Raw genomic sequence first — 24,431 nt, forward strand, 5'->3', positions numbered from 1 at the left:
AGTTCCTTCAGGATCTTGCAGATTCATACTGCTGTCTTTCATTACAGACATGTCACTCATGCAAAGACCTTTATAAAACAAAGATTTCTTTTTTTTAAGTTTAATAGAAGACCAAAATTATTGCCAACATGAGATAGCTATTAAAAAGATTGTTTTATATAACCTTTAATAAGTATGAATATAATAAATCATAGATCCTTCAAAATGTACTAGGCCCTGCCTACACAGAATGCCAGGCTTTTAGCTTGTGTTATTCAGGCACTCTCCATGGTATTCGAAAAGTCATGGCAATCAGGTGAAGTCCCTGGTAACTGGAAGAAAGGAAACATTACACCCATTTTAAAAAGGGGAGAAAGGAGGACCTTGGGAACTACCATCCTGTCAGCCTCAACTCTCTGGGAAGATCATGGAACAGATCCTCCTAGATGCCATGCTAAGGCACAGAGGACAGGGAGGTGATTCAAGAACAGCCAGCATGACTTTACTAAGGGCAAATTTTGCCTGAATAACCTAGTGGCTTTCTATAATAAAATGACTATGTCAGTAGAGAAGGGACGACCTATGGATGTGATCTATTTGGACTTCTGCAAGGCCTTTGACACTGTCCCCCACAACATTCTCCTCACCAAGTTGGAGAGATATGGATTTGATGTGTGGAATGTTCAGTGGATAAGGAATTGGCTAGATGGTTGCATCCAGAGGGTAGTGCACAATGGCTTGCATTCCAGATGGAAAGCAGTGAGAAGTTGTGTCCCTCAGGGGTCCATACTGGGACCTGTGCTGTTTAATGTTTTTAATCAATAATACAGACAGTGGGATCAAGTGCACCATCAGCAAGTTTGCAGATGACACCAAGATAAGTGGTGGTGTTGATACACCAGAGGCATGGGATGTCAACCAGAGGGACCTGGACAAGCTGGAGAGATGGGCCCAGGTGAACCTCATGAAGTTCAACATGAGCTAGTGAAGAATTCTGCACCTTGGCTGGAACAGTCCTCACTATCAGTACAGACTGGGGGATGAGGTGATAGCAGCCCTGCAGAAAAGGACTTGGGGGTGCTGATGGACAAGAAGCTGGACACAAGCACTGCATGCTTGCAGCCCAGAAGGCCAATCACATCTTGGGCTGCATCAAAAGATGCATTGCCAGAAGATCCAGAGAGGTGGTTCTGCTACATTGCTCTAGTGAGACCTCACCTGGAGTACTGTGTCCAGCTCTGGAGCCCTCAATATAGGAAGGATACGGACCTGATGGAGCAGGTCCGGGGCAGGGGGGGGTGGGGGGCATAAAAATGATCTGGGAGCAACTCTGCTATGAGGATGGGCTGAGGGATCTGGGGTTGCTCAGCCTCAAAAGAGAAGGCTCCAGGGAGACCTAACAGCAGCCTTCCAGTACCTGAAGGGGGTCTACAAGAAGGATGGAGAAAGACTGCTTACAAAAGCTTGTAGTGATAGGGGCAATGGCTTCAAACTAGAAAACAGCAGATTAAGGTTGTATGTTAGGAGCAAATTTTTTACTACGAGGGTGGTGGAACAACGGAACAGGTTGCCCAGAGAAGTGGCTGGAGTTATTGAAGGTGAGGCTTGACAGGGCTCTGTGCAGCCTGATCTAGTTGAGGATGCCTCTGCTTATTGTAGAGGGGGTTGGACTAGATGACCTTCAGAGATCTCTTCCAATCCAGGCCATTCTATGATTCTATATATGTAGTCAGACATTTGAACTACCTGGAGGCTCGGATTTCAGATTAAGACCAACGTTTAAGGCTTTGTTCCTAGTTGTTTCAGAAGAAACAATCACTTTTTAGTCCAGACTTTAGCATTTATGTCTAAAAGGACATTTCAAATATATATGCTGATATCAGGTGAATATAGCTGCCTTCAGAAGGCAGTGAATGGCAGCTCACATACTGAGTACTGTAGCAGATCTTTTGTTTGTTTCTGTGATATCTTGAATGTGCACTGAGTGTTTATATTTTTCTGTCACTTCCACTTCCCACCCCCTCTGATACTATTTACCAACACAGGAGGGGCCTTTCCCACTGTTTTGCCAACATCGATCTGGCTGTGTGATGAATACAAAAGGCTCTAAAGGAATAGATGTTTCTGCTGCTTACCTGTGAATACAGTGATGCAATCTTGTTATGGTCGTAAGGCTCCACACAGAAAACATTCTCATTTTTGTTTACAATTCTTCAACACCAGACTACGCTAATCTCACTGCTTAGAGTTATTTTCTTATTTACTACATACACCATTTATGAATTGCAGTAAGCTGCAAGTTACATTGCTAGCCACTTACACCGGATAGTGCTTGCTTACACAAATTGACATTAATTTTTGTGTTGCAAGTAAAATAATTGTCTATCTGTTGTATGGAGTTGTGGAAGCAAGTAACAGGCAAGGCAACAGAGTAAACCACTCCATGTGATGTGTTTCCAGCCTGCCTGGTGCATGGCTATGCACATCTCCCTGTGTTTAGCAGCAAGCAGAGCAAGAGCAAAGACGTGTGTCAGGTGCACAGGGTGGCCACCATCACACCTGATGACACCTGGGGCCACTGTTATGAGCTGGTGTCCACTAGAAGTGGTCAGGAGCTGGTCATGAGCCAGTGCCCACTAGAATAGCATGTGGGTTAGGTTTGTTTTTCTTTGAAGGGTGATTTTTATGGAACTGCAGCAGCTGAAGCTCTAAGCAGAAACTCCATTGTGAGAGCAGTGTTCTGCCTGTAACAAAGGATCCATTGTGCAGGCACACAGCACAGTGCCCAAAGCTCAGGATGTTTGCAGCCTATTTACTTTTATTTGTATTTGAGTAAATCCAGCATGGCTGCTGGAGAAGAATAGTATATATATTAAGGCTCATTTTGACCAAATGGATCCTTGTTCAAAAATGTACTATGATTTCTTTCTGCTGGCAATCTGTATGGCAAAGGCAGGTGATTAACTCTGAACTGCCTGTATGACTTGAAACAAAATTAATCATCTCAGATTCTGTCCTGGCAAGTCACTCGGCAAAGTATACACAGAAAAGTCAGAAAACCTGTTACAACATTTCAGTACTCAAAACTAGCACAGCTTCAGACAGAGTACAGGTAAGAGTGACTTTTGGGTTGCTCTGTCTTCTAGCTTTGGAAGCTGCAGCAAGGCTTTTGCTCCTGCTCTCTGGAGGAGGAAATGCCTTGTTCTGTGGTTGAGAACAGATTACAGTTGCGATCAAGAAAACAGAGAAGTTTGGTCTATGTTCTTTTGACTTAAATTTCCTTTCTCTCAATGCGATGGTTTGGGAGTTACCTGCCCCCCTACACTTAAGAAAAATCACCCAGACTAGACTCAGAGGGATGGAAATTAAGGAATGAAGCTATATTTACATCTTAGTACAATATAAAGGCATATATACACAAATATATACAGTTAGATACAAATTAAAAGTAACACAGAAACACAATACCTCTCCCAGAAACAATGAGACTCCAGGAAGGCTCCCAACCCAAATCCCATTCCCCCTCCATCTTTCCATCCCTTCAGAAATAACCAGACCAACCCACATGTATATTACATGATAAATCTGGAGATCTGAGGTGAGATGTCAAAAAAAGACAGCAAGGAGGTTAGAGGAAAAAAGGGTTGGGTAGATGAGAGAGTTAAAGGCAGAGTCAGCCAGAGCGCAGACCACCAGAAAGAAGGCACAGCCCAAAGTGAGAGCTGAGCAGTGTGTGTGTGAAGTGCCTGTCTTATCTGTATTTCGACTAGTTGCATTTCTCAGCAGAATGGTGATACAGGCTACTGTTAGTGTTTTTGTTTTCTTTCTTCTCACAGATAAAAATTTAATTTCTCAGTAAACCTTAGCCTCAAACCAGCACACTCAGCAATGAGAAATTTTATTACAATAAAATAAAATGTCAAAAACTAATTAAAAAGCACTAATCACTTCACAGCACATCTTTCCATGTTTTCCTTGGAATATTTTAGTCTAGGCAGGATAGTGCTTTGGGAAAAAAACTAACAAAACTTAATTAAAAAAAAATCGAAAAGTAATAAAACTAATTCATGATACTGAAAAGTTTGAGATCCACAAGCCAAAACAAAAGCATCAAAGGTGCACTATCTTGTCATAAACAGGCTGCCCGGGGAGGTGGTGGAGTCGTCGTCCCTGGGGCAGTTCAAGGCAAGGTTGGACGTGGCACTTGGTGCCATGGTCTAGCCTTGAACTCTGTGGTAAAGGGTTGGACTTGATCTGTGAGGTCTCTTCCAACCTTGGTGATACTGTGATACTGTCCCCTTGACAGACACCACTTGTCCATCCTTCTCCGTAGGGACATCAGGAGTTTTCCAATCTGGAATGAGATGTTGCCTCGCAAAGTACAGAAGCAAACTTACTGTTAAAATGGAGTTTTCAGTAGTCACTACTTTCTAAGAGCCATTTTGTAACCCTCGAATACTCTGTTTAGCAGGGGATTTGAGAGTGACAGCAACTTCACTTAGGGCAGTTAGACTGAAAGCAAGACAAGTGTCCAGATGGGCACATCTCAGCACATCTTTCCATGCTTTTGCTTGGACTATTTTAGTCTAGGCAGGATAGTGGTTTGGGATATTTGTCCACAATCCTGGACACACAATAGGTGGTTTCAGAGGGAAAGAAAATATGCATTTGCTTGTGATTACTGAAACACTGATGAGTCACAGGTGGAAGCTGACACCTGGTCACTATCCATGACCAGTTTTCACCAGTGATCAGTTTGATTTGCCTTCTACGAACACTCACGCCCACGTATTTCCAATTAGTAAAGCACGGCTGCTGTTACCTTAATAGCTGCTAGCGATGAAACACCTGTAGTCAGACACGTACTAGCCTACCCCGCTATAAAGGCCCCTCGGTCAGCGACGAGAAGCCAACGCGGCGGGAACGAAGCCCAGGCGGGGCCAGGTCGGGCGGGGCTTGGCGGGGCCTAGCGGGGAGGGTGGCGCCGCATTGTCTCCCGGCGGGGTGGGGCTTCGTGCTGTCGTTTCGCGGCCGGGACGGCTCCCGCGCAGCTGCCGCGGCGGCTCCTCGGCAGGAGCGAGCGATAACCGCGGTTCCAGGGGAGGGTGAGGCGAGTGCAGTGGCGCGAAGGCGGGCCGGCAGCGCCCAGTGCTTGCTGTCGCCTTGCCGACGGAGGAGTGGTTGGAGCCGCCTCCATCTCCGGGGGCTGCTGCCGGGCCAGTAAACCGGTACGAGTGGTCTGCGGGCGGCCGTCGCAGCCTGGTCGGAGCGGGCGGTTCAAGCTCCGCCCCGCCTCTACCCGCCCTGCTGCCGGCGTCCTCCTAGCCCGGGCATCCAAAATACCGCAGCCGGGTAAGTAGCCGCGTCCGCAGAGGCTCACGCCTCGCCCCGGTCCTGTAGAGAGGCCTTTCCTTGGCGTAGCGCAGGCCCTGCGGCCTGGCCGCGCTTTGTTCCCCGGGCGGCGGCGTTGGAGCTGTGGTGTGACCCGCTCCGCCGGCCGCCAGCTGGTTCCCGGCCCTTCCCGGGGTGGCTGTGGCCCGGCCTTGCGGCAGAACAGTCCTTCCTGGCCGGCGTCGCAGTGCTGCAGTAGACGGGAGTGCTAACGGGCTATCTGGCTGCGGAACTTGCCTCCTTTCCCGTCACGGTTCCCTTCCCCTTTGTGGGTCCCGCAGGTTGTTCTCGGGTCGGAGGCGGCTCACCAGGTCGGTACAGCCCAGGGGAACCCGTGCAACAGGTTTGAGTATTGTTTCGGTATTGTTACTGCCGCCGCTACCTACGTGGCCGCAGTGGCGTAGGGGCTCCCGAGCGGCCGCTGCCGCCACCGGCGGGGCCTGCCTTTGTGCGGGGGCTGGCGGCCAACCTTTCCACTGGGCGCTGCCGTGGCCTCTCTGCGAGTGTCACAGCAGGTTCGGGAGGTATGGAAGGAGAGAACTTCGGGCAAGGGATGGCTCCCGGAGGGGAACGGGCGCTGGACCCGGCATCCTAGCTCGGCGATCCGCCGGCTTCTCGTGAGGATTTTCTCACTGCGTCGCGGGTGGTCAGTACGGCGGCAGGCTAGGGGGGACGAGTCACGGCCGTGTCACTGCCCTAGCGTCAGGCGCTCCTGGGTTTCTAGAAGCGCTGCTTGGTCGGGAAGCTGATTCACTGCTGAAGCAGTGGTTGCTCAGAGCCATGGTTGTCATGCCATTGCTTTTCTGACAGGGCCATTGTTGAATTACTTTGCCTTTCCTCTCCTAACTGCAGTCTCCCTTGGTGCCCCTTAACAGAGGTTTTTGGCCAGGGAGCTATTGAAAGGAGATTCTTTATTATAGAATTTGAACAGATGTGTGGACGCAAAAATAGAGACAGTTGGTGAATAATGAATCTTTGGGTTTTTGAGTTTCTGTTACTCATTTAACAAGCAAAAATCGTAAGATTTACACGCATGAATATGAGCAGATGCTTTTGTCAATTTTTTCATCTCACTAAAGGAAACACTTCTCTCCATTTTAGTATTAAAGTGCTTGCCTTGTCATGACAACTGGATGTTGACATGCATCACAAATTAAAATTCATTGTGATGAGGAAGTTCTGGTTTGTTTTTTTTTCCACTCCTTTCCGTATTCCATGAAACTGACTGCTGAAATTCAGCAGTAATTTGGTGAACCCCAGAACAGAGCTGAAGCTTGGTCAGGGAGGCCTACTGCTTGATCACAGTATCATCAGGGTTGGAATAGACCTCACAGATCATCAAGTCCAACCCTTTACCACCGAGCTCAAGGCTAGACCATGGCACCAAGTGCCACGTCCAACCTTGCCTTGAAGTGCCCCAGGGACGACGACTCCACCTCCCCGGGCAGCCCATTCCAGTGTCCAATGACTCTCGCAGTGAGGAACTTTCTCCTCACCTCAAGCCTAAATCTCCCCTGGCGCAGCCTGAGGCTGTGTCTTCTCGTTCTGGCGCTGGCCACCTGAGAGAAGAGAGCAACCTCCTCCTGGCCACAACCACCCCTCAGGTAGTTGTAGACAGCAATAAGGTCACCCCTGAGCCTCCTCTTCTCCAGGCTAAACAATCCCAGCTCCCTCAGCCTCTCCTCATAGGGCTGTGCTCAAGGCCTCTCACCAGCCTCGTCGCCCTTCTCTGGACACACTCAAGGATCTCAATGTCCCTTCTAAACTGGGGGGCCCAGAATAAGGTGCTGATGGTGCTTTCTTCTGCCAGGTGAGGAAAAATCGAAAACTAAAGGAACCCTATCGAAACTAGGAACTAGGGTTTTTTTTTTTTAGCAATGGATTTTTTTTTTAAATTTTGCACAGTTATTTACATCATATATTGATGCTTGAAGACTCCTGTAAAATCACCACAGCCAACTGTTTTTCCCCAAGGTAGTGTGCTAGTAGGTGATCTTTCATTTGCCTTTTGGATGATGTGTAACATCAGTTTTCATAGAAACAAAATGAGAAGAAAATAGATGTGTGTTTAAAAAAAATTGTTACAAGAAACAATGCCTTGATGTCTCTTGGAGTTGTAGACTATAATCCAAATGGATCCTGAATTTACATTTCTTGCAGTCTAAATTGATTGTGAAATTACATAAACAGGGTAGATGTACACCGTTTTGTTATTTCCCAGCAACTAGATAATCGGGTGATGTTCAGCTCAATTTCTTTCTGAGTGATAGTAGGGAGGAGAACTGAAGGTACTTGTAGAAGAGACTACTGTATGTTGATGGTGACCTTTTAATACAATGCTACATAACTGTCAAGAGCCCTTAGGAATAAGTATGAGAAGGAACCCAGTGACTGAGTAGTTGGGAAAATGCAGAACACCATCAATAGGTAGCTTCTGGTAAAGTAGGCATAATGTACTATAGGGTCTTGTGGGGATAAGAAATGATATTGCAGGATTTCCGTTGTGTCTCTGTTCAGGCTGTCTTGAGTCCTTGCTATTGGTATTTCTGTTCCTGATCTGTAGGTATGTACTCTTGCCTTCTCTCAGTCTTTTTGGGGTCACTAGTTTTTCGTCTGATTTGTAAACTTGTGGTGGTATGAGGCTTTTTTGAAGTTTGAAACTTGTAAGGCAGATTGCTAGTGTGAAATGACTAACTAAACCCTATGAAATGTGTCTAGCCTCTTGACTTCATATGTAACATAGTATACACTAATTTTTGAGCTTCTGAGGTTTTGCTGGTGAGTGTAATTTTATCAGTTACACAATTTTATGCAAGTCTTAAAGCATCTGCTGAAGTCTGATGCTTATCTCTTAATTACGTGTATTCTAATACAAGTAGGAACTATACTATCTACCTTTTTAATTCAAATTATAATTTGCCTTTTAAAATGATATAGCAGTGATTAACTGAGTTTGTAGGAATGCTGCTTTCTCCTTTTCACAAAAAGCATGAGCACTACTCAATTTTGCCTAAAGCTCTGTAGACTACCTCTGACTGAAAGCATACTACAAGGATTCTGGTTCTTGTTACTTTCCCACTACTTCCGGTGCTGCCTCGGGAGCATTGCTTGCTAATTATAAACAATGTTGATTTCTACCATATGTTTTGGTACAAAATAGGGGATTCCTGCTGTCCCATTCTACTTGAATGCCTAGCTTACAAGTACTTGTGAACATAATGGAAATATTGATTCCCCTTGCTGTGTAGATTTATAGTAAGCTCTTGTCTCAGGCTTCCAAAGAAAGTAAGTTTTAGATTGACCACAATTTTAGATGTTTATACTCAATTACTTTCTTTAATTTAAATTTGCAGAATCCGGGATCCAGAACTTAGACTTGTATCCCTTACAGACACTGTACCAATGGTAAGTAAAATCACTCTTTTCCAAAACTGAGCTCTTTAAAATTTCCATGCAGTATATTTTGTAGAATGGTTTAGGTTGGAAGGGACCTCAAAGATCATCTAGTTTCAACCCCTGGCCATAGACAGGGACACCTGTCTCTAGAACAGGCTGCTCAAAGCCTCATCTAACCTAGCCTTGAAAGCCTTCACAGAGCGAGCATCCACAGATGCCCTGGGCAACCTGTTACAGTGTTTCACCACCTTCACTGCAGAGAACTTCTTCCTAACATCTAGTCTAAGTCTCCCCTATGCCAGTCTAAACCCATTACCCATTGTCATGTCATTACAAGACCTTGTAAATAGTCCCTCTCCAGCCTTCCTGTGGACCCCCTTCGGATACTGGAAGGCTACTACAACGTCTCCATGAAGCCTTCTCTTCTCCAGGCTGAAGAGCCCCAATTCAGTTTGGTTCTGATAAATATATTACACAGAGCCATATCATTGCAATTGGCTTTACACAAACTTACTTAGACTGTAACTCATGACTTCTTTAGGAATTCTGTTTTAAAGAAGGAGTTGTGGTTGGAGGTGAGAGTATGGAAAGAAGTTTTAAAAGAAGAGGTAGGTGTTGCTACTCTGAGGGGGTTGATAAGATTGTATACAGAAGACAAATGTGAGATGTGAACAAGTAGAAAGATTCACTGGCAAATCTTTTTAGTATAAATGAGAGATTTTTTTTAAGGTGAGGATTTTCTTAGAGCAGACACTAAACTTGACAAGGAAGCAAGTGGAAATCGATATGGAGTGTTGTTTTCCTGTTTCTAGGTGAGAAGATGAGCTGCTACATTTTGGACAAGCTGAAGTTTGGAACTTTGGGACATAAAGAACCCATTAAGAAGGAAATTGCAGTAGTTAAGAGGAGATGAAGGTATGACTTAGGGTTTTGCAAAATTGATAATGTGAGTGAGGGAGATAGATGTAGGTATGTGAGAATTCAGGGTCAAGCTAAACTTGCCATGTTTAGGCAGAGGAGAATTTGAGATGTGTTCTTAGAGATACATCTTGAAGGATAAATGTTGATTGGATCAAGTAAGGTCAAAACTAAAAAGAACATTGGAAAAATAAGTCTAATGGATTTGGTGTTAACTTGTTTGGGTTAGTAAATGATATGTTTGACTGAACCTGAGTAAAGAAGTCCTGCTTGAGGAAGAGGGTCAGGATGGATGCATCATATGGAGATGAAAGATGCCAGGCTTATCTGGGTTTTAGTGTTGGTAAAAGCTTAATTATTTCTTTTTAATGAATATGCTCTCAACACAACTTGTCCATTTTCTCTCTGCTAGTGTGCTGTTTGCTAATTCTTTTGTGTTACATTTTAATTTGGCTCTAGAAAATAGTATCAGTGGAAAATACATGAGTGTTACGTCTATATAAGATGCTTCAGATAGCAGTTCAGAGAGCTTGATTTTTATGTTCTCTGAAGCATGTGACCATTTGTTTATGGTAGTGGAATGCTATATTGAGGAGGTGGGAGAGCTGTGGTTGGGGTAGCCAGTTCGTGATTTGCAGCCAAAGTGTTCAGAATTTTAAACTTGAGTACAAACACTAATGACATCAGTGCAAGTAACGGGAAGGATTTTTTTCCTGCACAAACTAATTAAAGGGCAACATAGATTTTTTTTTTTCATAAGAATGAATTAATGTAATTCTGAAATATTTTGAAATTCAAAAATGTGGATGTACAAGTTATTTATGTACCACATCTGGCATATTTTAGTCTCCTGTAGTTTAATGTTTAGTTTAGAGTAGCAGAGTTCTGAAATTGTGTATTCCTTATGAAGTTTTTTTAATATTCTTGTGGTGTCTACCTTTCTGTGCAGTGAGACAGGGAAAATCAGAACCATAACTTAAACACCAACCAACCTGGAAAAAAAAGCAAATAACAAAACCAAAAGAAAACAAGAAAAGACTGGATGAGGCACTTAGTGCCATGGTCTAGTTGATTGGATAGGGCAGGGTGATAGGTTGGACTGGATGATCTTGGAGGTCTCTTCCAACCTGGTTGATTCTATGAAAACCGTACCAATCCCCCCCACCCCAAGAAATCAAACCTTCCAAAAACAAAAACCTCTACCAAACCAACAGCAAAACCCAAATACAAACAAACACCAAGAGGAAGTTGTTCAGGATGTTTCAAGGTCCACACACAGTCTTAACTTGTGAGGTGGGAGCCTTTTGGTCAGTTTTGAGCCAGTTTCCTCCACCTAAAAAGCATGACTACTGCACTTCTGTCTACACACTCCACCCTACTTTTCCCCTCAAAAACTCTTGTACTTTCATATGCTCTACCACTCTAGATGGCTTTCAGTTTAGAGGAGTATTTCTTTGAGCTTCCATTCAGTTGTAGTGTCAGTATCCTGATCTGAGAAGTGATTCCTGAAGGTCTGAGCCACTCACAGTTGTGACCAGTGCCAAGTATGTGTATTGTTGTGAAGTTGTAGAATTTCTTATATAAATGTTATGAAAGGAACAAGAAGTTCTAATCTTGCACCCCAGAGGAAAGTTTTCATTTGCTCCAGGTTGCCAACATTTACACTCATCAGTGCAGCTGTTTATATTTTGATTTAGCTGCTAATGGCCTGAACTGTCCAATCTCGTTCCTCCCACTCCCCTTTTATGAAGTACTGGAGGTATAAGAGCTTATTCTTGCAAGCCTTTTATTTTTCTTTTCTAAAGTATTTTTAGTAGTGGCAACTAGGAGTGTGTAATTTTATTTTACTATTAATTGATTATTTTACTTTTCTCCTGGATTGTGACTCAGACTATTTCTGTGGGAGAATTTGTTCTGTGTCATTTGTGTCTTATTTTAACATGAACTCTAATTAAAATTTTAAAAGCTGAATTTGTTGGTGTTTTTAATGGGCTTTAGGGGAGCGTGACAAGGAAGAGAAATCTTGTCTGTGCTGTGTTTTGGACATAGCTTTTCAATTGACTTACTGTTATGTAGCAAATGGTGGAAGAAGCAACCACTCAATTACATAGTATTTCTTGTATTCTGTGGTCGTTTGATGCTGTGAAGTGAGTTATGACTGTACCAGATGACTGCAACTTCTGCTTTGGTTGCCACTTGCAAGGGAGAGTATAAGGTAGATCAGTCTTCTTTTGCCTGTGGTAATGTCCTGCACGGGGAAGCTATGGGGTCTCGCAGGAAAGCAAATACAGTATCTTTGAAAATGTGGCAGAAAAGCAAATACAGATGTGTCCAAAACCTGTGACTTCTTTTCTCTACTGTGCTGGATTAAAGAAGCCTGAAAACATAATTTAACAGACCATATGGGCTTATCTGGGCCTGAGGCTGGAAAGGGTACAAAAGTCTAGCATGCTATCATTTTGTATTGTGGTGTCATTGCAAACTTCTAAAGGGTTCCCTTGGGCTGGAAAAAGACTGTGATCTGTGAACATGGCCTCCGAGTTCAGAGAAGTGCTATTCTTTAACAGAGAGCTAATTGCTGCACAGCATCCTGTGCATGCCCTTCTGTTGTGAAAAGACTGTAGTGTCGGTATTGTTTCGCAGCTTTAAATGCGGATGTTATCGTTTGTCCTCAGTTATGTTGTTCTGTACGCTTCTTTCCCTCTGACACTTGTTCTGAGGGAAAATTCTTTGTTTTGTGAAATGAGTAGTTGACTAAGATCAAAGTTCAAGCGTGTGAGTACAGTGTCTTCTTTGGATAGCACAACCTCTTGTTCTCCCTTTGCTGGCTCACTGTTCGTTATGTTGCTCATCATTTTGTCATTCGCCAATTTCACTTTTCACATCATGCTGAGGAGGTGAAAAATGGTGGGAAACACATGTGGAAGATAGGTTAAAAAGAGGAAGTTGTTAAGAGACGCTGTTCTAAAATCTGTTACTAGCTAGTTAGAAGACCCTATTGTGCAGGGTAAGACTTGAGGTGAAAGTGGGGCAGAAGAAATGGAGAAGAAATGTTTGTGACAGTATACTTTTGGATCATGGCCTAGCAAGCTGTTAGTCCTAGATTTAACCAAAAACTGAACATGTTTTTGATCTGTCCATTCATCTGCTGCCAGTAGTTGCTGAGTTGAGAATACTGTTTATGCATAGTGAAGCTGACATACTGCATTTTGCTTTAAAAGTAAACAAGCTTGCATACTGATGATATCTACTACATAGTAACCATAGAATTGCTTATTATTTGCCTAATCTTTTAGTGTGAATTAACAGGTTTTTGAAAGAACAAGAATATTTATGTGTAAGTTGAAAATCAGGCATAATTTAAAACTCCAGTATGCCCTTTCTTATGGATGCTTTGTAGAGATGGTCAAGAAAATGAATTAAAACAACAAAACGGTTGAAAAATTAAAACAATTGGTCTTCATTAGATACGTTGAGTAGTTGTTTCTATTGAGGTCTTAGAGTCTTAGGGTCTCTCATTAGTGCTGTTCATAATAAGTTAAAAAAGCAAAACCCAAACACTGCATTTGAGTTCCTGAGCTGATGTTCATGTGTTGGGTTTTACTGTTGTTTTGAAACTGTACAGCTGAGTTACTCAGTTCCATGTCCTCATCAGCTGAAGACAGCATTAACTAATGAATGTTTACAGTCTTTCTCTACTTTTGGGGCAGTTTGATGTGATTGTCAATTTACCCTGGATTATAAGACCTTGAGACAGCTTTGGTTTTGTTATCTATATTTTTTTTTCTTACCTGTGGGAGAGATGATGCCCTTTAATGCATCTTTAAAGGAAGGTGAAATAACAAACTACCTAGATAATTGTGATAATCAGCTTTTTCTTCCATTTGCACATGGATTTGAAAGCATGATGTAGTGTTTTCTGATGCTTACTTCAGCACACAAAAAAACTTGCATATCAACTTCAAGAAATGAAGCTGTTAACTTTGAGGGTCTGCAATTCAGCAGTGCATTTTTAAAAGGAAAAAAAAAGTTTTACTACATCATTGAGGCTTTACTTTTTTTTTGCAGTATTTCAGAATGTCTGTTGTTTGTGCTGGGACTTGCAAGCTGCTGTAGTTTTGACTATAACTGCCCATCTGCTGCTTGGTTACTTACAGGCAGATCTGTGGAGTTCCTTTTAATCTCAAGTCTTCAAAAACATTAATGAATTAAACATCACAATACCCTTGTAAAAAGGGAATTAGATGGAGAGACTGAATGAAGACTAAAAGGGATAAATGACTTGCTGAAAGCCATATGTATATTTCATAGCAGAACGAGAAACTGAAGTCAGATTTCTAGATTTTATTTTTTCTCCCCTGACTTCCAGTTCTGTGCTTAACAAACTAGTTCCTGTCTTGTTTAATAGATGAGGGAATAAAGTATTCTTCTTTGAAACTTGCAGTAGCTGCTAGTGAACAGACTAACCCTTTTAAAGGACCTTACACCACGTATCAAGTATTAAATATTTCAGGTCCAATGAATTTGAATAAACACATTTATATGAATTGTAATTGAACTTGCATTCATTTTGATTTTTAATTTGTTTTAACAGTGGTTTCCACTGGGTTGCTTAGCATGGAAGCATGTTACTTACAGGCCAGCTTCTCTAATACCTTCCAGCCATCTAGTCAATGCAAGTCTGTCAGTGTCTCCTCTCTCTAACTTTGAAAACGTTTTTTAAATGGTCTGGACACTTGTTTCTTAGGTGATTTTTAAATATTTTTTTATTAGATGAGACTGGAGATGTGTAAGGGAAAGTGCAAGTTATAGGCATTAGGAAATTAGGCACTTGTGTGCTGAATTGTATATAATTTTTGTTGTACGTGAGTTTTGTGGCTATGTTTGGTTTTTAAAAGAAATTTTAAATTGAGTAATGCAGTGTAATTTGCAATTGTTCCAGAGCCTAGAAGTGATAGGGCATGCAGCCTACCAAGTTATGATTTGCTCTCACATTGGAGTACATCATGAAATACTGTTTATATTTTTATCTGTCCCGTAAATTGTTTGGGTTTTGGTTGGTTGTTTTTTTACTATTTGATTACTGTCTGTATCCTCTCACTCTCTTTCCTCATTTCAGTTTGTATTAAAGAAAATTTTCTCCACAAGTAGTATTAGCTCCTTCTTGGTGAGGCTTTGTAAGAATTTGTTACTTCAGTAGACTACCTTTCAAATATTTAGATTTTAAGTACAGCTATTATGTGGATTTAATTTTGGCACTTTCCTGTGGAAATCTTTAAAAGAGTGTATATGTTGTTGGAGATTAACATTACTCTACTGATTTGCAAGCTGGAAAGCCCAAATCATTCTAAAGAACTTCAGAGAGGTTCTTCAGTGTAGTTCTTTTCTTTAACGTGTTTCCTATATCCACAAATTTTGCAATTTGGCTATGGTATTTTAATTGACAAAGTAAATTGCAAGCGTGCTGCAATCTAGGTTGTTTCTGAAATTAAGGAAACAGATTTAGTGTCTTCAATTTGTTCCGTACCTGTAAAATTGGAGCATATAGAAGTTATATCTTTTGATTTGGAAGTGATAAAATGTGCAGCTTCTTGAAGTAGTTCAGTGTCCTTGAGTGAAATCTGTTCTCTGTGCTGCTACTGTTTTTATTCTGCAGCTTTTTTTTATTTAATAAGTTCAAACACATTTTTTTATTGATGAGTAGACGCTGGGTCTCCTTTCATCTAAACCAGTGGTGTGACAGTGAGCAATGTGTCATTCCCTATTCAGTCTAAATTGAGACCTTCATGGTTAGTTTAGGAGCCTGTCGTTTTTGTCTTTCTCTAAACAAGCTAAAAAGACTTTATTTAGACCTACAAATGTATAATCTGCTTTTTCACAGTGTACCTTTTAAAAACACCTTCCATAGCTCTCAGTGGAAAGTAGACACCAACTGTCTTGAAATAGTTTCACTTTCCAATATTCCAAACAAACACAACCCCCTAAAAAAACCTGGAAACCAAACCAGTAACACCAACAGAAAAACATCAAGGTGGGGGGTAGAGGTCAACACTAGCATTTTGTTAAGTACATCCTGAGATTCTCTGGAGTACTGAAGATGGAGAAGGATGTTAAACTTTATTTTTAAACCTGAAGGTTTGTTTTTTTTTTTTCCTGTTGTGTTCTCATCACCTGCTCTAGTGGGAGCTTTCTTTTGCATGAAGCACAGGAAAGGCCTCACAGAAGAGAGGTAATTGAAAACTTTAGATATTCCTCAAACAAAGGCTAGCTGTTAGAATAACTGCTGGCAACAGTTTTAAATTGTTCTGACTTGCCTTCCTCCACTCTGAACAGAATGCTTCCTTTGGTTCCAGGAAGTATTGAACTAAAGAATTATTTTAATCCATGTACAGTGTCACTACTGTGGCAGAAAGGCAGGCAGTGCTTTCATATTGAATAAGCTGGTCTTTTCACAACAGCGAAGAAGCATCCTTCCTGCAGTCAGTAAGTTGATGCAAACTGCCATTCATGTCGGAAATTACGAAGACAGTGAAATGTGTGTTCAGACTTGGACTTTCTTCATTGATTATAATAAAAGAGCCATTTGTAATGATTTTGAAACATAAATTGGAGAGGAGAGGGACAAATCATTACTGAGTATATATTCCACATCTTCAGGAAAAAAAGAATACTGCTAAGGTTGTATAGCTTAGGCTCATTTGAGCATAGTGTTTGAGAGACAAAAATGATTGCATCACTCCAGAATGAGTTTTGTGATTGATGCGACAAATAACCTGTAAATTTTTGTCTGAGACATAGAGGAAGCTTTGATGTGATGCTTATTTGAGTAATTGTTGAAAGTGTGAGCTGTCTTGGGACTCAAATTTCCTTAAATTTGTATTAATGTGTATTTAATAAAACTGACAAAAAAGACATTTGAATATGGTGACTTTGGAAGAAGGAATATGAGTATCATGAAGCATGCATCAAAGTAAAGAAGGACAGTTAACTTTTAACTGAAATATTATTTCACTTCTATAATAAAAATAATTCTGGTCAGATTTTTTCTTTTGTAGTGAAGTTCATTCTTTTAACAAGAGGAGGAGTAACTGTTCTGTTTTACTTCAGGCTCTCTATTTGAGTACTTGTTGTTTTGGTTAGTGTGGTAGGGTTGTGTTTTGTTTTTTCTCTTTTTCTAGATCATTTGTGGTTTTGTTTCATTTAACTTCCCTCCGTCACCAGTAACAAGGAAAGTTCTATTTATGTGCATGAATGCTGAAGTATCCAGATGGAAAAATCCGTGTTACAGTCTGAAGCCATATGCCTAGAGTTGAAAAAAGCAAACAACTTACTTGATTGTATTTTTATTTTGACTGTGTATTGTCATTCTATACAGAATTAGATTTATTATATAGGTTGATTTGTGCAAGTATGAATTTGGAAGGGTTTCCCAGCAGATGCCAGTTACTACTTTGTGTAGGCTGGAAGAGGAGGTTGCAGTTCAAGCATCTTGTTGATTTGTTGGTGAAACACAGAAGCTTAATCACAGTGTACTGTAGTTTAAAGTGCAATAAATCTGGGGTGAGGGTAAGAACAGATTTGAGGAAAAAGGAGCAAAAGCATTTCCAGCTACACTTTAGACATGCTTACTCTGACTGCTGGATGTTTGTTGTTTTGTTGTTTTTTTTTTCTTAAATTTAAGACCTACTGATAGCAGGGTAGTGGCAATTTCCTGACGTGAGAGCCACATAATGTGTTTAAATAATTGTTATATTCTTGGTTTATACAAAGATATTATTTTATACAAAGATATTCTTTTCTTTAAGCTTGCTTTACATCTGAATCACTGAGTACATAGATTATCTACCTGTAAATTAATTGTAGATTAATGGGATTGGAAAATAGGGCTTTTATGTAAATGATCTCAATATCCGTACTTGAGATGCTGCTTTGAATTTTTTGTTGTTTTTTTTTTCCCAATAAGGAAGAACTCTTTATGTGAATCTTTAAAATACATATGGTAATATTGTTTTTTTTCAGTGTTCGTTACAATACTTTGGATTTTGGTTATAGTGCTCTGTGCAAAGGTGTTCTGGTCGTTTTTCAGTGTAGTGAACTGTTATAATTAGTTTTGCGTGATTGACAGCTTTAAATTCTTTATTTCAGAGCTGTGAAAATTTTCTGAAGTAGGATGGAAGCTTCAGTGATATTACCCATTCTGAAGAAAAAATTGGCTTTTCTTTCAGGTATGGTTTCTGTTTTCTTCAGCTGGTTCCTCCCTGAGTAATTTGGATGGAAATTTTAAGTTGATTACTTAGATCTGCAGAAATACATTGTTGGTTAGTGCTTGGTCATTTATCGAAAGAATCTCTAAAATTTAATCTACTAGCCAAGCTGCTGCTGTCATGGAGTTGTAGCCTATATCTAAAAGAACAATTTAGCAGACACCAAGAACAATAGTTTGATTTTTTTTTTAGTGGTGTTTAAGAAATAGAGAGCAAATATTTACAGTATTTTCCTTAGAAACTGTTTCCTCCTTTTTCTCTCTCCTGTATTTTCTTTAAATTATAAATGGATGGGAGCAGAATTAGCCACACATTGCAACACTTTTACTTTTGCCAAGTAGGTACTTCAGGAGAGGCTGGAATTACTGTTTTTATTGAAACTTCTTCAGTCTTTGAACATAACTTTCTTTATGCCAGGGAAAAAAACCCAAAAGCAAATACTTAAAATGATGAATGATACTCTCTTTCTGATATTACTGCTGCCATAGATAGATGTGTTGACTTTTGGTGTTTGTCTGTCCAGTCTAGGGTAGGTGTAGTTTGCAGAATACTTCTGAACTTTACAAACTGACAAGTGGTGCCATGGCTATTATCAGTTTATTTTAGTTAGTCTAGTTTAGCTTGCCCTGGTCACTTGAGAAGCAAAACCTGTTCCTTTTTGTTAATGGAAACCGTTTTGCTTTGAATTTTCCCACTATCCCCTAGGACCTGCAAGTCAAACAGTTCCTATTTTAATACAAACAAAATAACTCTCCAAACTCAATTTACATTAAAGCCTGGGACAGTGAGCAGTTTCTTCTGCAGTAACAGCAGATTGCAGTATAAAGCTGAATAATCAACTATGGGAAGTTCTTGTGAACTAGAGCCCATTTTTAATTTGCTGTTAAAACTACTTGATTCATTTTGAAATGTGGTTGTTCTTAGGGGAGTTTAATTTGAGTGGCAGTTTAAATGTTAGGAATGTTCTTCAGCCTATGTATTTTTAAGTAGATTTGACCTTTTTGGAATGATATTAATGGATATTGTAATGAATAATAAAGATTCATGCAGTAACTCTCTTAAGTGTTCTTTAGTGTAAATGAAGGAACTTGACAGAAAAATCAGTTCTTGAACTTTAAAGCAATTTTATTTGATGTAGTTTCATAAACACAAACATCAATAACAAGTAATGAGAAAAATAGTGGTTTAGGGAAGTGCTTTCCGCTGTTTTGATGTTGAAGTCTCTCGCCATTTTGGAGTTAAATTGATACAAATAATGTTAGCTCTATCACCACCTTTTGGAAGCAAAACTTCTGGTTTCTAGTGGTGCAGTGTCTCCTCTTATTTGGAATCTGTGTCTGTTTAGCTTCCACACTGAAAAATTGTTACAAATAGCAGGGGAGATAAAGGCAATCGACTATCTTGGAAAGAAACCTGAGTAACCACTTCAGTGCAAAGTGAATTAAAACCTTTTTTTGGTGATGCTCTTTTTTCTTTCCTAAAATTAAATGTGTGTGTAGTTAATAAACTGTACCATTTCTTCTGAGTTGCAACACACATCAAATTAATTTCAAATGGTTTTATTGTTCAGGTTTGATTCTAGGCCTTAAGACTCAGTGTGAGCATAGTGCTATTTTAATAGTAAGACGAGGTGGTGTTTACTGTGCCTAAAATCATGATGTGATTGGATTTATCTCACTAAGCATTGTATTCTGGAAGCAGTGTCAAATGTTTATACAGTCTTTAATTTTTAGAAAGGAGCTGCAAGTTATACAGTGAAAGTTAAAGTAAAACTTACTTTACTGTTTAATTCTTATTGTTTAGTATGTTGGGAAATGTTAGACTATATCCATGATATCTGTCACTCACTTCTTAACTGGTGATTTTAGTTGATATTCCTTTAAAGTCCTAGTCAGTTTTTCTCCGTATTTCCTTTTAGAAATACAGTTTTCAGTTAGTGATTTTTAGATGGATAAAGATATATCTGTTACCTTTTATTCATGTAAATGGTCATAATTTTTCACTGAGGGTAAGAATTGGTGATAACTCTTAGTTTGTGTGAGGTTTTTCTTGTGTGCTCTAGCAGGTTGGCAGAGTATTTAGCCAATCTGTATATGCTTCAGAGCAAGAAAGCTGCATGAAAATAACAGTGTAGGCAGAATACAGATGTTTGAATCTTTACTAGTAGTGTTTACAAGCTGGAGGGAAAGCCTGTTGTTGATAGACAAGATGACTTGTCATGAAACTGACTAATTTAGGTAATTATTGCGGTCTTTTTGTGAAATGTCAAGAGATTATAGCCTCTGAGGCTTTGTTGTGGTTGGTGGTGTTGTGTGTTTTTTATTTGGTTGGTTGGTTTGTTGGGTTTGGTGTTTTTTTTATTGGTTCAGCAAATACTGCCTCAGGTGCCAATTATAAACTTCATTAGTTAGACCCCATTCAATGCTGAAGACTTTAAAGTCTGTATAAACAAAACATGAACTACTAGTAATTCTTAACTACCTTTGTGGGGGAGGTGTTTTGTCTTATGAATCCAGAAGCAACTTTGAAGAGAGCATATGCCTTCCAGTTAGTCTTGTCATGGCTGATTCCTTACTTGCTATAAATACAAGAAAATGGCTTTCTGCAACCCTTCCTTCCCCAGCCATGGGGGAATGCTCCATTAAGGAGTCCATGGGTAGGGAGGTAGAGGAAGTATTAGATACAGTTCTTAAAAATACAATATCCAACAGTGGGCTACTGTTGGTCCTGGAATTTTGGACTCTAAGGGCTAGTTCAAGGTAATTTTTTTTACTGTTGCCTCTTACTTTCTTAATTTTCTTATTTCAGACTCGCTCATTTTGATAACCAAGTTCTGTTCAGTCTGTGTTTAAAATTTTTATCAAAACTTCTGACAGTATGTCTTTATTCCAGTAGTTTTTCCACAGTTCTTCCATTTCACAGTATGTAATCCTTTGTTAAGTCTGACAGTTGCAGACTTGAGTTCCAACAAATTTATTTTCTATATTCCTAAAACCTGCTACCCTTCTGTGATTAGTTCTGAGAGTTACCTGCCCCCCTCACTTAAAGTCACCCAGACTGATTCAGCCAGCTGGAAGTTAAGGAATGAAGCTATATTTACTGCTTAGCACAATATAGAAGCATATGTACACAAACATTTACAGTTATATACAAGTTAAAAGTAATACAGAAACACGATACCCCTCCCAGAAATCAGTGTCCCCAAGAGGGCTCCTGACCCAAACCTCCTCCCCCCCTCCCTCTTTCCTTCCTTTCAGAAATAACTAGATCAGTCCCTGTATACTTCACACAATAAATCTGAAGAGCTGAAGTGAGATGGCAGAAAGATGACAAAGAGGTTAGAGGAAAAAGGATTAGGTCAGATTAGAGAGTTAAGGCAGATACAGCCACAGAGACCAGAAAGAAAGAACAGAACTGAGAGCTGAGAAGTGAGTGTCTTACCTGTATTTTATCTAGTTGTGTTTCTTGGCAGAAGAATGGGTGATAGAGGATATTGGGTTTTATTTTTCTTCTCACAGCTAAGGATTTAATTTCTCTCAGTAAAATATTCCAATTATCCACAAACCAGCACACCTCATCTCTGGGGATATCCTTATGGATAAGGAAAGATCAGATGGTGCCTGAACACCTAATGAAAAGCTTCTTCATTCATTATAATGTTTTATTCTTATTGAGAGATGGTAGCTGACAAGCCACCACTGAATCAGCATGGCTTCTGAAGTATTACTACTTTATGCCCATAAACTCTGAGTTTAATGTGTGCTCATTAAGCAGTGTAGCAAGTGGAGAGAAAATATTTTTTCACTCTCAAGTGTACAGATGAGAACAAAAGTCCATTTTTTAAAGCAATGAGTGTTATTCCTTCCTTTTTTCCCCCCTGCCATTCAGAAACAGACAAGGGTGGACAGTTTATAAATGGCTTACTTTAAACCATGACTCCCTCTTAGTTACTATGGAAAGGGTCTGTCCATTTGTTCTCACTCATAGCACTGCTCTTTATTCTTGTGTTTGGAAATGCAGATGTTAAAAAGTCCATTGCTGTTTTCCAGCAACAGCTCTAACCTGAAAAAGAGAAAAGAAGGGGAACACAACTATTGCAGTGTACAACTTAAAGTAGCAAGTCCTTTATGAAGATGTGGAAAGTGTGCATGTATCTGTGCATGTTTAATGGTTTGGGGGGAGTTTGCACAGCTTTGGAAACAAAGAAAAAAACCTCTTGCAATTAAGATGCCACCATATGTTGTGTAAACAAAATGTGTTTTTCATTCTCTTGCTTGCATCTCTAATGGATGGAGGGAATTAGTGTGTCAGTGTATGTTTATGCATCTGCAAGCATTACTGTGTTCCTGTGCTTTTGTCCTATTTCTGCACAGCTGGTTACTGTTATATGAAAAATTGTTCTTAGTGATTAGATAGACTTTTACCAACATTAAATAACTTTATGAAGTCAAACTATGGCTTTAATCACATGAATAACAAACAAATTGAGAATAAAGGTATTCTTTCTCAGGCTACAGACAATTTTTATGCTTATTTTTCACCTCAGAGCAGAGGTTATTATCTTTGTGCAATTCTTCTAAAATATGGATAAGATTCTTTAGTAATTGCCTCCTTACATGTACTTAAATGGTGCTGGTATTATCTTTTAATAAAATAGTCAATATATTAAAACTTAATCTAAAAATAATATTGAATAAAATCTAAAAGATTTTCAGCTACTTCAGATTGTGGAGAGTGGTTTGGTATGGAAGTAGGTGTTAGTTTTTAAAAAAAAAGAAGGCTCAGGAAAAAAAAACTTTAACATGACTGAAGTTGTGATATAATAAGCTGAAAGATTATGCACAATATCTTTCTAGAATATATTTGTGTTAATTTATATTCTTTGCTTCATATGCAAATTCTCCTCCCCACTTCTCATACTTCCTTTTCTATTATCTCTGACACAGTACTTGATTGGGTTTTGAAATTAAGATCCCTATTTTTGTTGGTTATAGATGTGAAAAGATTTGAGGGCAGAGAGTAAAAAAAATAATAGATTGTTTTTCTTAACATGATGAGTAGAAGACCTGTATGAATTGGTCCTAATTAAGTGGAAAGATGTCGCAGCTACCTTTTGGATTAGTTAATAACTTTCCAGGGGCAAATGTTGTGGTCTTAAGGCCTTCCGCCTTCAGAAGATCACTGTTGATGTGCCTGTACTTGGACATATGGTGATAGTAGAAGAGTCAGTCAGAGTACACTTGATACCATTCACTCTGCACCACTTGATGACTGACCCTTTCAGGGAACTCTGTCAATATTAATTTTTCTTGTAATCAGTGGATTGGGCTTCAGTTCCCATTTAAGCTATGAGTGAAAATTTAGTCTAGATTCATTTAGGTTACTGGTTCAGAACTGTGTGACTCAAAAGTCAATCTTTTAGAAGAGCAGAAGAGAAAATTTCAGTATTCTTAATATTTAAAAACATAAACTTTACCATTCCAGAGACTCTTTCAATTTGTTGTTGTTTTTACTGGTATTTTTTGTACAACATTTACTGGAAGGATTAAAGCAAGATACAGAGATTAAAGCAACTGTTTTAAAATGTTAATCTTAATGGTGAGGTTACTATTACATTTGTAATTAGATCTGGAAATCTTATGTTTGATGAAAGAGCTACCAATTTCAAGTAAGTGCAGAGGGCAGCCTGTGTGGTACAAGATCCTCCTTTGTCTAGTCTGTGTTTCTGGGAAGTGTTATATTCCAATTGCAATGTTTATCTTGGAGTTTACCTGGTTTCTGAGAGGCTGATAATGTCTAGAAGATACTTTTTAACAGAGTAACTTAGGTACGTACAAGTAATACTTCTGAAAGATTTGATTCATGTTATATTGAAATTGTTAGATGAGAAATGACGACTGCTACAGGTGAGATCTATGCTCTAAAACCTTAAATATCCATGTGATGAACAAATCCTCAAAACAGTTGAAATGTCAGTTGTGATATTTGCAGCAACCTAAAGATTACTTTTAAAAAATGTATTTTGAGACCATGTAACAACAGAGTATATAATTTACCTTAAACTATTACTTTAGCCTTCTAATGACTCTTTCTCACCAAAACAGGAGGGAAGGACAGAAGAAGTGGCCTCATTCTGACAATTCCATTATGCCTTGAACAGACAAGTATGGATGAACTGAGTGTCACACTAGACTATCTTCTAAGTATTCCAAGGTGATTTCTCAAAGGCATTTTGTTCAGGGGTGCCTTATTTTTCCATTGTTAGAGGGAGGGTTTAATTGTCGATTTGTTTTTTTTCTTCTTCTTTCTATTTGCCAAATAGAGTTCACATAAATGCTAGTTTAAAATGTGGTAATGTAATGTCTGAATTAGAACATAAACCAAATCAATTAAGGGATATCCAGTAATGTTTGTATATGTCTTTTTATTCTTTATAGCTGGCTTTTTTTTGTGTGTGTATGTATATTTCCATACTCCTCCATT

The 24,431-nt window shown here is 39.6% G+C and overlaps 1 protein-coding gene across 4 annotated transcripts in view; it reads left to right on the plus strand.

The window, feature by feature from the left end:
* The first annotated feature begins 4,905 nt into the window (after window positions 1-4,905).
* SESTD1 (SEC14 and spectrin domain containing 1) overlaps window positions 4,906-24,431 on the plus strand; it is a 53,266-nt gene continuing 33,740 nt past the window's right edge. Inside the window, exons 1-5 of one of the 4 annotated variants that reach the window (XM_064161978.1) lie at window positions 4,906-4,923; window positions 8,724-8,775; window positions 9,579-9,681; window positions 17,830-17,909; window positions 24,053-24,161. In XM_064161978.1, coding sequence (XP_064018048.1) covers window positions 17,855-17,909; window positions 24,053-24,161 — 164 coding nt within the window. In that variant the 5' untranslated portion in view covers window positions 4,906-4,923; window positions 8,724-8,775; window positions 9,579-9,681; window positions 17,830-17,854. Of the gene's footprint in view, window positions 4,924-4,999; window positions 5,332-8,723; window positions 8,776-9,578; window positions 9,682-17,829; window positions 17,910-24,052; window positions 24,162-24,431 lie in introns of those variants that run through there. The other 3 variants (XM_064161999.1, XM_064161971.1, XM_064161988.1) reach the window with 3 other exon arrangements.

The sequence above is a fragment of the Pogoniulus pusillus genome, chromosome 2 (assembly GCF_015220805.1).
Source record: "Pogoniulus pusillus isolate bPogPus1 chromosome 2, bPogPus1.pri, whole genome shotgun sequence".
Taxonomy (NCBI): Eukaryota; Metazoa; Chordata; class Aves; order Piciformes; family Lybiidae; genus Pogoniulus; species Pogoniulus pusillus.